At 39.7% G+C, this 15,753-nt stretch overlaps 1 protein-coding gene across 6 annotated transcripts in view; it reads right to left on the reverse strand.

Annotated features, from left to right (window-relative positions):
• Positions 1-514: 514 nt before the first annotated feature.
• LOC140111705 (uncharacterized) overlaps positions 515-15,753 on the reverse strand; it is a 37,808-nt gene continuing 22,569 nt past the window's right edge. For all 6 annotated transcript variants that reach the window (XM_072132409.1, XM_072132410.1, XM_072132408.1 and 3 more), the window contains exons 8-11: positions 13,094-13,298; positions 7,369-7,458; positions 7,190-7,255; positions 515-2,283 (exon numbers count right to left, since the gene is read on the reverse strand). In XM_072132409.1, coding sequence (XP_071988510.1) covers positions 2,145-2,283; positions 7,190-7,255; positions 7,369-7,458; positions 13,094-13,298 — 500 coding nt within the window. In that variant the 3' untranslated portion in view covers positions 515-2,144. The remainder of the gene's footprint in view (positions 2,284-7,189; positions 7,256-7,368; positions 7,459-13,093; positions 13,299-15,753) is intronic.

The raw sequence follows: 15,753 nt of genomic DNA on the forward strand, positions 1-15,753 counted from the left end.
ATGTGAATGAATGCAGTGTGAATGTGATGAATGAAGTGTGACTGTGAATGAATGAGTGTGACTGTGAATGAATGAGAGTGAAGTGAATGAATGAGTGACGTGAATGAATGAATGAGTGTGAATGTGAATGAATGAGTGTGAATGTGAATGAGTGTGAATGTGAATGAATGAGTGTGAATGTGAATGAATGAGTGTGAATGTGAATGAATGAGTGTGAATGTGAATGAATGAGTGTGAATGTGAATGAATGAGTGTGAATGTGAATGAATGAGTGTGAATGTGAATGAATGAGTGTGAATGTGATGAGTGAATAGTGATGTGAATGAATGAATGTGAAATGAATGTGAATGAATGATGTGACATGTGAATGAGTGTGAATGTGAATGAATGAGTGTGAATGGTGGCATGTGAATGAATGAGTGTGAATGTGAATGAATGAGTGTGACATGTGAACTGAATGAGTGTGCATGTGCAGAGGGTGAGCGTGAATGAAGATGATGAATGTGCCTCCATATCCATCCATCCATCTATATCCATATCCATCCATCTATATCCATATCCATCCATCTATATCCATATCCATCCATCTATATCCATATCCATCCATCTATATCCATATCCATCCATCTATATCCATATCCATCCATCTATATCCATATCCATCCATCTATATCCATATCCATCCATCTATATCCATATCCATCCATCTATATCCATATCCATCCATCTATATCCATATCCATCCATCTATATCCATCCATCTATATCCATATCCATCCATCTATATCCATATCCATCCATATCCATCCATATCCATATCCATCCATCCATCTATATCCATCCATCTATATCCATCCATCTATATCCATATCCATCCATCTATATCCATATCCATCCATCTATATCCATATCCATCCATCCATCTATATCCATATCCATCCATCCATCTATATCCATATCCATCCATCCATCTATATCCATATCCATCCATCTATATCCATATCCATCCATCCATCTATATCCATATCCATCCATCTATATCCATATCCATCCATCTATATCCATATCCATCCATCTATATCCATATCCATCCATCTATATCCATATCCATCCATCTATATCCATATCCATCCATATCCATATCCATATCCATCCATATCCATATCCATCCATCCATATCCATATCCATCCATCCATATCCATCCATCCATATCCATATCCATCCATCCATATCCATATCCATCCATCCATATCCATATCCATCCATCTATATCCATATCCATCCATCTATATCCATATCCATCCATCTATATCCATATCCATCCATCTATATCCATATCCATCCATCTATATCCATATCCATCCATCTATATCCATATCCATCCATCTATATCCATATCCATCCATCTATATCCATATCCATCCATCTATATCCATATCCATCCATCTATATCCATATCCATCCATCTATATCCATATCCATCCATCTATATCCATATCCATCCATCTATATCCATATCCATCCATCTATATCCATATCCATCCATCTATATCCATATCCATCCATCTATATCCATATCCATCCATCTATATCCATATCCATCCATCCATCTATATCCATATCCATCCATCCATCTATATCCATATCCATCCATCCATCTATATCCATATCCATCCATCCATCTATATCCATATCCATCCATCCATCTATATCCATATCCATCCATCCATCTATATCCATATCCATCCATCTATATCCATATCCATCCATCTATATCCATATCCATCCATCTATATCCATCCATCCATCTATATCCATATCCATCCATCTATATCCATCCATCTATATCCATATCCATCCATCTATATCCATATCCATCCATCCATCTATATCCATATCCATCCATCCATCTATATCCATCCATATCTATCTATATCTATATATCTATCATCTATCTATCTCTTATCTATCTACCTATCAATCAGTCTGGCCACCGGATACAGATCTTGTTCTCCTTTTCCCGCCTCCCCCAATTCCAAAATTAAACACAGACGCCATTTCGCAACACATAAAAATTACACTAATAAAAAAAAATGGATGAAACTCTGAATCAAGAAGCACAAGTAACACTCCAGCAGTAGATTTACTTCCTCCAGGACTCCATACAATGTAACACAGGACGATGGAGGAGAAACTTACCGCATAGGCGCAGCTCTTTATAATTTGGGACTTTTCTCTTAAGTTCCAAAAAACATCTTTGTGAGATGATGTTTGGAACATTTCTGAAAGACAAAAAAAAAGTTATAAAACGCGTCATTTATAAGAAAGACAACAACATGGAAGCTCTAGGAGGATCATCATGACGGCCGGCGTGACATGGGATGAAGACGGAGGCTTTTATCCTCGCCCTAACGAGTCGCCGCTGCTAACGAGGGCCCCCCAGATAAATACTGGACATCGGAATGTTAAAGGGGTCGTCCAGCTTCAGCTAATAATTGAGATTGTGTAATAAAAAGTGATACAATTTTCCAATGTACTTTCTGTATCAATTCCTTGATATGTCTTCATGTATAACTTCGGTGCATAGTTGCGTGCCCTCATCCGCGATGCCTGCGCATGCGCAGCGGCTTGGGCTTCAGAGCGCATGCGCAGACGACGGCCAGCATCGCGGACGAGGCCGCGCAGCTATGAGGAGCTGTGCGACGCTTATCTGGTAGGTGGATCAAAGAGGCTACTGAAGCCGTGCCGTGTATCCTCAACTCCGGCTACTCCACGCCCCCTGTACACGCCCCTCTTTACAAAATTTACATATTAGCGAAATAAAAGTTATCAAAATATTGTGGGGACGTGAGGATTAGCCCTTTAAAGGGCTCTCCTCACGTCCTATAGATGCACCTACCACACGATCTACCTTTATAGGGCAGCTCAGATGGTCTCTATCAGGACCCCAGGGCTGTCCCGCAGGCAGCTCTGTATCCAAAAAAATAAAAATGCTAAGCCGAAGACGGGGATGAAAAAAATTTGTTTTTTTTACCACTCTTTACTGGTATTCTACATGAAGGATGGTTTTAGGATTTACCACACCTCCCTTGATGTACAATTTTTTAAAAAAAATTTACTGCATGTTTTACACTGATGCATATCGGGGGTTAAAATGCTCATTATAACCCTAAATAAATTCTTTGTGGGGTGCCCTTTCTTGAAATGGGGTCACTTTTCGGGGGTTTCTATTGTACCCCAATACCAGTCTCCAAAAGGAAAATTTTGCTCCTTCCCTTCTCAGCCCTGCTGTGCCCCCAAGCCTGTAGACTATTGGCACATGTAAGGTATTGCCGTCCTGGGGACAACTTGCAGAAATCATTTTTGGGGTGTTAGTCCCCGGTGGCATAATTTGGGCAAAATACATCAAGCATTAAAATGGCACTTTTGATTTAAAAAAAAAAAAATGCAGTTTTTACTTTTGCACAATTTACTTTGTATTAGATTTTGGCCAGCATGTTGGGGGTTAAAATGTTCACTACAGTCCTAGGCAAATTTATTGAGGGGTGTAATTTCCAAAATGGAGACATCTTTGGGGGGGTTTTCTATGGTACTGTTACTTCAGGGGAATGTTGCGTACACTGTAGCACCACAAAAACATTTTGTAACCAATTAGGCACTAACTCTGTCCCGCACATCGCTGCGCGACCAAACAGCAGCTGACTTCCCACATGTCCAAACTGAATTGGCCACCAAAAATGTTGCATTTTTTTCAAATCTCTCAAAATGCGGAGACGTTGCTAATAAAAAAAAACTTCACATTTTTGGTGACCATCTTGGTGAAGGTCGCCGCTCCCCATGATGTCACTGGGGGGGCGCTGCGATCTTGTGCACACACATAGCGTAGCCCGGAAAAGTTTTTTTTTTTAAAGTGCTTTTATTGTTCCTATTCTCACATTTGTTAAAACACAATCCAGCAGATCTTAACCGGTTAACGACCGGGCCCTTTCCCGTTTTTTCATTTCCATTTTTCACTCCCCACCTTCAAAAATCTATAACTTTTTTATTTTTACACGTAAAAAGCTGTGTGACGGCTCGTTTTTTGCGTAACAAATTGCACTTCATAGTGATGGTATTAAATATTCCATGCCATGTACTGGGAAGCGGGAAAAAAATTCCAAATGCAGTGAAAATGGTGAAAAAACGCATTTGTGTCGTATTCTTGTGGGCTTGGATCTTACGGCTTTCACTGAGCGCAATGACGCATCTAATTTATTCTTTGGGTCAGTACGATTACAGGGATACCAAATTTGTATAGGTTTTATAATGTTTTCATACATTTACAAAAATTAAAACCTCATGAACAAAATTTTTTTTTTTTTTTTTTGCCGTCTTCTTGTGCTTATAACTTTTCCATACTTCGTTGTATGGAGTTGTGGGTGGTGCCATCTTTTGCGACTTTTGATGATGTTTTCAATCATATTATTTTTAGGACTGTATGACCTTTTGATCACTTTTTATAGAATTTTTAATTTTTTTTTAAATGGCAAAAAAGTGCCAGTTTTGACTTTGGACGCGATTTTCCATTACGGGGTTAAACGCAGTGAAAAACCGTTATTATATTTTGATAGATCGGGCATTTTCGGACGCGGCGATACCGGATGTGTTTATGATTTTTACTGTTTATTTATATCAGTTCTAGGGAAAGGGGGGTGATTTGAATTTTTAGTTTTTTATATTATAATTTTTTTTTTTTTTTTTTTAACTTTTTTTTAATTTTTATTTTTACTATTTTTCAGACTCCCTAGGGTACTTTAACCCTAGGTTGTCTGATCGATCCTACCATATACTGCCATACTACAGTATGGCAGTATATGGGGATTTTACTCCTCATACATTACAATGTGCTGATAGCACATTGTAATGAATGGGTTAACCCGAAGTAGCTTCGGGTCTTCGTGAGGCCCGATGCTGTCATGGCAACGGATCGCCGCTCCCCGTGACGTCATCAGAAAGATGGCGGCGCCCATGCGTTCTGCAAGAAAACACCCGCGATCGGTGCCAGCACCGATCGCGGGTGTTACCGGTAAGCCTTTGCTGCAATATGCAGCAAAGACTTACCGGCTATGGAGAGGGCTCGGCCCGTGAGCCCTCTCCATGCATCGGAACGCGACCGCCGTCGTGAATACACAGCGGGCGGTCGCGAACCGGTTAAAAAGGGTTTTTCCACAAACTAAAGTTAGGCCCTATCCACGGGTTAGGGCCTAACTTGCTGATCAGTGGGGGGTCTCAGTCCCGAGACACCCCCCCCACACAGATTGCGAAAACCGCTCCTCAGTCTAATGGAGCAGACGGGCGCGCATTATTTATTATTCCATACCATGGGAAGCTGGAAAAAAAAATTCACTTTTTATTTCGATGTAAAATGGTGTAAAAGTCGCGTTTCGCACATTTGGGGCGCTATTTTCCGTTATGAGGGGGGTCATCGCCGGTTATTACCGGTATTTTGATAGATGGGGGCATTTTGAGATGCGGCGATACCTAATATGTCTGTGATTTTTACTGTTTTATTACGTTTTATATTAGGTTTTATATTAGGTTTTTTACTTTTTTCATTATCATTTTTTTACAACCTTTTTTGAAACTTTCTTTTTACTATTTTTTTTTTTTATTTTTTAGACCCTGTAGGGCACATTTAACCCTAGATGGTCTGTTCGTTCCTACAATATACTGCATTACTACTGTATCGCAGTATATGGCATTTCTGCACACTATACATTACAATGAGCCACCAATCACCTTCCTCCTTTACTCATGTTCGGCCAATCACTGACCTCTCCTAAAACGCACCTTTTGTTTTAAAAATTAGAATTCAATCGCGTCATTTCCCCCAGCCAATAAGCGCGGTGCCTACTCTCCACCTGGAATATCAAAAAACACTCCCATTGGAGGGAGTTGAAGTTGCGTCATCATACACGCCTCCAAAATCGACCAATGAGAGAGCTCCCTCGATCCTTTTCCACCAATCAGCGGAACGCTGACTCCTTAGGGGCAGTACCTCTGATTGGTGGATAGAGATCAACAAGGTCAGAAGGTATGTAAATAAGGGCAGGTTTTTTGGCTAGTCAAGCCTTACAGGGGTCATCACTAGCCAACGCATTGTCAGGATTCGAACCTGTGCTCTGGCGCCTGGTTCTCTGTCTCCTTGTATGCTGAGCCACTCAGCTAGTTGAATAGTTGTCTGCTGGACTATGGTGCTGAACCTACTTGCAAAACCCGACACCTGCTTCTCCTGATTAGTACCGCCCTGAGTTTACCTTGATTGGTCTGCCTATATATATGTGCCTCTGACACTTCCTGCTTGTGTTAGTATTGTGTTCAGTTTTCTGAGTACAGCCTGTACACCCAGGAGACCTCCTTGCTGGAGATCATCTTCTAGTTCCTCGGAACATTACCTTTGCTGACTGCAAGTTATCTATACTGCACCTTCAGCTCCTGAGATATACTGGATTATTACTCTGGCCTCTGCACTCCTGCTCAAGACTGCTACTGCAGCCCCCTGTGGGCTATCTGTGTATTGCCTCCAGCCTCCTCTGCCTTACCTGACTACTGGACTCCTGCTCCCGTCCCACTAGTATTGTGACACGCATCCATGAGTTTTTAAGATCTGCTGCATTGTGGCTGAGTGGTTAGCACTTCTGCCTTGCAGCGCTGGGGTCCTGGGTTCAAATCCCACCCAGGTCAACATCTGCAAAGAGTTTGTATGTTCTCTCCGTGTTTGTGTGGGTTTCCTCAGGGTCCTCCGGTTTCCTCCAACACTCCAAAACATACTGGTAGGTTGTGTAGATTGTGAGCCCCATGGGGACAGGGACAGATTTGTCATGCTTTGTGCAGCGCTACCTAATCTGTGTGCGCTATATAAATAAAGAATTATTATTATTGTGTTTTAACAAATGTGAGAACAATAAAAGCAGTTTTTTTTTACTTTTCCGGGCTACACTATGTGTGTGCGTTACTTCCTAGATACCTGGGTGTGAATGAGGCCCTAGAGCCCCGTGCCCTGCGTTCTGCAGCCTATTCCTCCAGGAAATCTTGGTGTCCTCCAGGAAATATACAAATAACCCCAAAAAGAGCCGATGCCGATTATGTGGAGCTTCAGTCCTCTCTTATACATTTCTTCTGATTCATGACACATGCAATGATCTTTACCCGAGATGCAGAGACAGCGCCGTCCAATCAACATCTCCGAACTCCTCCAACTTATTATCATAAAACCTGTGAAGCAAACAACAGGAGAATGATGAGTTCAGAGGTCATAACCTCAGGACAACACTTGTCTCTATGCAAGATACATACAACATATCATGTCCTCACCAGAGCCAACATACCAATTAATTAATTTTATATCGAACCAATATCGAAGTGGCTTAACAGTGGGCACCTTGTAGTGATTCATCCGCTTATAAATCAGTGAGAACCTGAAAGAGAGAAACAATGATTTCATAGGAGAAAGAGTTATATCCCTGTACATAGGGGGCAGTATTATAGTAGTTATATTCCTGTACATAGGGGGCAGTATTATAGTAGTTATATTCCTGTACATAGGGGGCAGTATTATAGTAGTTATATTCCTGTACATAGGGGGCAGTATTATAGTAGTTATATTCCTGTACATAGGGGGCAGTATTATAGTAGTTATATTCCTGTACATAGGGGGCAGTATTATAGTAGTTATATTCCTGTACATAGGAGACAGTATTATAGTAGTTATATTCCTGTACATAGGGGGCAGTATTATAGTAGTTATATTCCTGTACATAGGGGGCAGTATTATAGTAGTTATATTCCTGTACATAGGAGGCAGTATTATAGTAGTTATATTCCTGTACATAGGAGACAGTATTATAGTAGTTATATTCCTGTACATAGGGGGCAGTATTATAGTAGTTATATTCCTGTACATAGGGGGCAGTATTATAGTAGTTATATTCCTGTACATAGGGGGCAGTATTATAGTAGTTATATTCCTGTACATAGGGGGCAGTATTATAGTAGTTATATTCTTGTACATAGGGGGCAGTATTATAGTAGTTATATTCTTGTACATAGGGGGCAGTATTATAGTAGTTATATTCTTGTACATAGGGGGCAGTATTATAGTAGTTGTATTCCTGTACATAGGGGGCAGTATTATAGTAGTTATATTCCTGTACATAGGGGGCAGTATTATAGTAGTTATATTCCTGTACATAGGAGACAGTATTATAGTAGTTATATTCCTGTACATAGGGGGCAGTATTATAGTAGTTATATTCCTGTACATAGGGGGCAGTATTATAGTAGTTATATTCCTGTACATAGGGGGCAGTATTATAGTAGTTATATTCCTGTACATAGGGGGCAGTATTATAGTAGTTATATTCCTGTACATAGGGGGCAGTATTATAGTAGTTATATTCCTGTACATAGGGGGCAGTATTATAGTAGTTATATTCCTGTACATAGGAGACAGTATTATAGTAGTTATATTCCTGTACATAGGGGGCAGTATTATAGTAGTTATATTCCTGTACATAGGGGGCAGTATTATAGTAGTTATATTCCTGTACATAGGAGGCAGTATTATAGTAGTTATATTCCTGTACATAGGAGACAGTATTATAGTAGTTATATTCCTGTACATAGGGGGCAGTATTATAGTAGTTATATTCCTGTACATAGGGGGCAGTATTATAGTAGTTATATTCCTGTACATAGGGGGCAGTATTATAGTAGTTATATTCCTGTACATAGGGGGCAGTATTATAGTAGTTATATTCCTGTACATAGGGGGCAGTATTATAGTAGTTATATTCCTGTACATAGGAGACAGTATTATAGTAGTTATATTCCTGTACATAGGGGGCAGTATTATAGTAGTTATATTCCTGTACATAGGGGGCAGTATTATAGTAGTTATATTCCTGTACATAGGAGGCAGTATTATAGTAGTTATATTCCTGTACATAGGAGACAGTATTATAGTAGTTATATTCCTGTACATAGGGGGCAGTATTATAGTAGTTATATTCCTGTACATAGGGGGCAGTATTATAGTAGTTATATTCCTGTACATAGGGGGCAGTATTATAGTAGTTATATTCCTGTACATAGGGGGCAGTATTATAGTAGTTATATTCTTGTACATAGGGGGCAGTATTATAGTAGTTATATTCTTGTACATAGGGGGCAGTATTATAGTAGTTATATTCTTGTACATAGGGGGCAGTATTATAGTAGTTGTATTCCTGTACATAGGGGGCAGTATTATAGTAGTTATATTCCTGTACATAGGGGGCAGTATTATAGTAGTTATATTCCTGTACATAGGAGACAGTATTATAGTAGTTATATTCCTGTACATAGGGGGCAGTATTATAGTAGTTATATTCCTGTACATAGGGGGCAGTATTATAGTAGCTATATTCTTGTACATAGGGGGCAGTATTATAGTAGTTATATCCCTGTACATAGGGGGCAGTATTATAGTAGTTATATTCTTGTACATAGGGGCAGTATTATAGTAGTTATATTCCTGTACATAGGGGCAGTATTATAGTAGTTATATTCCTGTACATAGGGGACAGTATTATAGTAGTTATATTCCTGTACATAGGGGCAGTATTATAGTAGTTATATTCCTGTACATAGGGGGCAGTATTATAGTAGTTATATTCCTGTACATAGGGGGCAGTATTATAGTAGTTATATTCTTGTACATAGGGGCAGTATTATAGTAGTTATATTCTTGTACATGGGGGACAGTATTATAGTAGTTATATTCCTGTACATAGGAGGTAGTATTATAGTAGTTATATTCCTGTACATAGGGGGCAGTGTTGTAGTAGTTATATTCCTGTACATAGGGGGCAGTATTATAGTAGTTATATTCTTGTACATAGGGGGCAGTATTATAGTAGTTATATCCCTGTACATAGGGGGCAGTATTATAGTAGTTATATTCCTGTACATAGGGGGCAGTATTATAGTAGTTATATCCCTGTACATAGGGAGCAGTATTATAGTAGTTATATTCCTGTACATAGGGGGCAGTATTATAGTAGTTATATTCCTGTACATAGGGGGCAGTATTATAGTAGTAATATCCCTGTACATAGGGGGCAGTATTATAGTAGTTATATTCCTGTACATAGGGGGCAGTATTATAGTAGTTATATTCCTGTACATAGGGGGCAGTATTATAGTAGCTATATCCCTGTACATAGGGGGCAGTATTATAGTAGTTATATCCCTGTACATAGGGGGTAGTATTATAGTAGTTATATTCTTGTACATAGGGGGCAGTATTGTAGTAGTTATAGTCCTGTATATAGGGGGCAGTATTATAGTAGTTATATTCCTGTACATAGGGGGCAGTATTATAGTAGTTATATTCCTGTACATAGGGGGCAGTATTATAGTAGTTATATTCCTGTACATAGGGGGCAGTATTATAGTAGCTATATCCCTGTACATAGGGGGCAGTATTATAGTAGTTATATCCCTGTACATAGGGGGCAGTATTATAGTAGTTATATTCCTGTACATAGGGGGCAGTATTATAGTAGTTATATTCCTGTACAAAGGGAGCAGTATTATAGTAGTTATATTCTTGTACATAGGGGGCAGTATTATAGTAGTTATATTCTTGTACATAGGGGGCAGTATTATAGTAGTTATATTCTTGTACATAGGGGGCAGTATTATAGTAGTTATATTCTTGTACATAGGGAGCAGTATTATAGTAGTTATATTCTTGTACATAGGGGGCAGTATTATAGTAGTTATATTCTTGTACATAGGGGGCAGTATTATAGTAGTTATATTCTTGTACATAGGGGGCAGTATTATAGTAGTTATAGTCTTGTACATAGGGGGCAGTATTATAGTAGTTATATTCTTGTACATAGGGGCAGTATTGTAGCAGTTATATTCCTGTACATAGGGGGCAGTATTATAGTAGCTATATTCTTGTACATAGGGGGCAGTATTATAGTAGTTATATTCTTGTACATAGGGGGCCAGTATTATAGTAGTTATATTCTTGTACATAGGGGGCAGTATTATAGTAGTTATATTCTTGTACATGGGGGGCAGTATTATAGTAGTTATATTCTTGTACATAGGGGGCAGTATTATAGTAGTTATATTCTTGTACATAGGGGGCAGTATTATAGTAGTTATATTCTTGTACATAGGGGGCGGTATTATAGTAGTTATATTCCTGTACATAGGGGGCAGTATTATAGTAGTTATATTCTTGTACATAGGGGGCAGTATTATAGTAGTTATATTCTTGTACATAGGGGGCAGTATTATAGTAGTTATATTCTTGTACATAGGGGGCGGTATTATAGTAGTTATATTCCTGTACATAGGGGGCAGTATTATAGTAGTTATATTCTTGTACATAGGGAGCAGTATTATAGTAGTTATATTCCTGTACATAGGGAGCAGTATTATAGTAGTTATATTCCTGTACATAGGGGGCAGTATTATAGTAGTTATATTCCTGTACATAGGGGGCAGTATTATAGTAGTTATATTCTTGTACATAGGGAGCAGTATTATAGTAGTTATATTCTTGTACATAGGGGGCGGTATTATAGTAGTTATATTCCTGTACATAGGGGGCAGTATTATAGTAGTTATATTCTTGTACATAGGGAGCAGTATTATAGTAGTTATATTCTTGTACATAGGGGGCGGTATTATAGTAGTTATATTCCTGTACATAGGGAGCAGTATTATAGTAGTTATATTCTTGTACATAGGGGGACAGTATTATAGTAGTTATATTCTTGTACATAGGGGGCGGTATTATAGTAGTTATATTCCTGTACATAGGGGGAGTATTATAGTAGTTATATTCCTGTACATAGGGGGCAGTATTATAGTAGTTATATTCTTGTACATAGGGGGCAGTATTATAGTAGTTATATTCTTGTACATAGGGGGCAGTATTATAGTAGTTATATTCTTGTACATAGGGGCAGTATTATAGTAGTTATGTTCCTCTACATAGGGGGCAGTATTATAGTAGTTATATTCTTGTACATAGGGGGCAGTATTATAGTAGTTATATTCTTGTACATAGGGGCAGTATTATAGTAGTTATGTTCCTCTACATAGGGGGCAGTATTATAGTAGTTATATTCTTGTACATAGGGGGCAGTATTATAGTAGTTATATCCCTGTACATAGGGGGCAGTATTATAGTAGTTATATCCCTGTACATAGGGGGCAGTATTATAGTAGTTATATTCTTGTACATAGGGGGCAGTATTATAGTAGTTATATTCTTGTACATAGGGGGACAGTATTATAGTAGTTATATTCTTGTACATAGGGGGCGGTATTATAGTAGTTATATTCCTGTACATAGGGGGAGTATTATAGTAGTTATATTCCTGTACATAGGGGGCAGTATTATAGTAGTTATATTCTTGTACATAGGGGGCAGTATTATAGTAGTTATATTCTTGTACATAGGGGGACAGTATTATAGTAGTTATATTCTAGAATTTACATTGTGTTTTGTAGAGGGACTTATATGTTTAGCCTTTCAGATTAAGAAGAGAATGCTCAGTAAAATTAACCACTTAAAGCCCATTGTAATTATACGTCATAAAGAAGATAAGGCTATAAGGAGAGGGCTCATAAGTTGTTCCACGTGCAACTTAAGACTATTTAGAAGTGGAATTAAAGCACACAGGCCCGATTCCTATCTTTTAAATGTAGGAAACCGGGTCCTGGTTCCGGATCACATGCTTGTAATTGGAGTCGCCCTTATACAGAGGATGCCTGCAGAAAACTGCAGCAGTTGGAATAAAAAGTACAGTAAAAGTTGCGCAGTCCCCAAAATGGCAGCAGTGAAAAGTCAGGTCGTCGCACAAAAAAATACACCAAAGAATGAAAACGTTATTGGCGTCAGTATAGCACAAAAAGTAGAAAAAAAAATTGTAAAATGAAAAAAAAAAATTTAAAAAAATCTATGAAAACCGATACAAATTTGCTATCGCTGTGATTGTACCAACCCGACTTAAAATTAAAACAAAAGAAGTGTTTTGTTACCATTTCAACTTGCAGTGAGTCCAGGATCTGGTGCGGACCTTGGCTTGGATGGAGACCCACGATATTCCCACGTACAGCCGCAGTTTGGGCACAGTCACCGGCTCCTCATTGTTATTCTCCTTCCGTAGAGAATCCAGAACAAATTCCTTTACGGCTGTGAGCAGGCAATTCATTTCTTCTTCGCTCCACATTCCTTTTTTCGCATCTGGACCACAGATTATAGAGAGTGAACGTAAATTCCGTGAATTTTATTTTATTTACTTATTTTTAAATCAAAACGCTCATATTCGATTCCTATAACAAAACCCATATTGTGCTGCTCCCCCTTTTCTTTCCAGGGTTATGGGACAATCCTCCACTGCAGTCAAAAGGGCAGAGACTTACCCATCTTCCTGCCAAAGCAGAGTCACTAACAAGCTGCCCACAGTTCCCATGATCCTTTGCGTTCTCTCATAAACTTATCAGCAATTCCAGAGAGATTCCTACAAGTAAAATCTGAGCTCGGCAGAACGTGCACATACACAATGCATAAAGTGACTAGCATGGCAGCTTCCATCACACGTTGGGGCATGGGATCAGTAGCGACCATCAGTGAACGGTTACACAAAATGTATAGTCTGTGCTATCAGCTTCCCTGCTGTGCAGATAGTGGTGAAGGTACTGACACGGAACATGGGGACCCCTTTATACATCACTTTTCCCTGCAGGCGACTTCTTCAGCAGCATCACATGACCTTCTTCAGCAGCATCAGCTTCTCCCCTTCAGCAATTGTAACCTCCCTACGGTCTCACAGAGATTAGCAGCACAGAATACAGAGGAGAGCAAGGACAAGGATAGTGAGTTGTCCTACATCTCAAGAGTTATTAAATTGTGAAATTTTTTTTTTTTTGCAATATACCCGGTCTGTCCTGTTGCCTCGGAGGTAAATGGGCGCAGTGATTAGCCCTGCAATGCGGCCTCCTTGCGTGTGCACGATACTGTTGAAGCCGGAGGAGGCACCTGCATTGCCTTCTGTAGGGCCAGCAGCCGCAGGGGTGCTCTGCATAGATATCCGTCCATGCAGAGTGCACGGCCCCCCGAAGCCGGTGGCAGGGGAGCTGCACGTATGGGAACTTGCCACCGGACTCACAACGAGACATCTCTACAAGGCTACTGGGGAGAGACTCAGAGAATGAATGAGGGCTTCTTCATACTCACCGGGTGCTTGCTTCAAAATGTAGCAAACACCCGTAGCTAACACCCGCGATAACCCTTTGATTGCTGCCGGTGGCACTAACGAGCCGGCGCCGCGGTGGGCATCGGATCACACAAAGATCCGAGGCTATCATGTTTTAGGCTATGAATTACAATGTGCGATTTGCACATACATGGGGGCAGATTTACTTACCCGGTCCAGTCGTGATCCAGCGGCGCGTTCTCCGACGCTGATTCGGCTTCTGCCGGGATTCACTAAGGCAGTGCGCCCGATGTCCACCAGGTGTCGCTGCTGCACTGAAGTCCGCCGGAGTTTACCTGCTTCGTTCCGCTGTATGTGAGCGATATTCTTGCGACAATTTATTTTTTAAATGCGGTTTAGTTCCAAAAAGGTTCGGTTTTCCGACGGCCGTGGACCCCGATTTTTTGTCGCGTGAAAGCCGGCGCCGATGTGCCACAATCCGATCGCGTGCGCCAAAATCCCGGGGTAATTCAGCGCAAATCGGAAAAATTCAGGAGACCTGGCGGAAAAACGTGATTCGGACCCTTAGTAAATGAGCCCCATGGTGTGCAGAAAACCCATATACAGGCAGTCCCCGGGTTACATACAAGATAGGGACTGTAGGTTTGTTCTTAAGTTGAATTTGTATGTAAGTCGAAACTGTATATTTTATCATTGTAGTTCCCGACAATTTTTTTTTTTGCCCCAGTGACAATTGGAGTTTAAAATTTTTTTGCTGTAATAGGACCAAGAATTATCAATAAAGCTTCATTGCAGACAATTTTAAGCTGATTACTGCAATCTGGGACTATTTTAAAGCATCCAGAGAGCTTCACCAGAGGTCACAGTGGGCAGAGGGGTCCGTCTGTAACTATGGGTTGTCTGTAAGTCGGGTGTCCTTAAGTAGGGGACCGCCTGTACTGTAGTATGGCAGTATATGGTAGGATCAGACAACCCAGGGTTAAAGTACCCTAGGGAGTCTGAAAAATAGTAAGTAAAAAAAAAAAAAAAAAAAAACCCCTAATAATTTAAATCACCCCTCCTTTCCCTAGAACTGATATAAATATATCAATCATAAACACATGAGGCATCGCCACGTCTGAAAATGCCCGATCGCAATATAATAAAATTTTTTCACTGCGTTTAACCCCATAATGTAAAATAGCGCCCAAAGTCGCACATGCCACTTTTTTGCCATTTTGAAAAATATTAAAAATTCTATAAAAAGTGATCAAAAGGTCGTACAATCCTAAAAATAAAAGCATCGAAAATCGTCATCAAAATTCGCCAAAAATGACACCGCCCACAGCTCCGTACACCAAAGTATGAAAAAGTTATTAGCGCAAGAAGACGGCAAAATGAAGAATTATTTTTTTTTTGTACAGGAGGTTTTAATTTTTTTAAATGTATGAAAACATTAGAAAACCTGTACAAATTCGGTATCCCTGTAATCGTACTGACCCG

This window comes from Engystomops pustulosus, unplaced genomic scaffold, assembly GCF_040894005.1.
Source record: "Engystomops pustulosus unplaced genomic scaffold, aEngPut4.maternal MAT_SCAFFOLD_553, whole genome shotgun sequence".
In the NCBI taxonomy this organism is placed as follows: domain Eukaryota; kingdom Metazoa; phylum Chordata; class Amphibia; order Anura; family Leptodactylidae; genus Engystomops; species Engystomops pustulosus.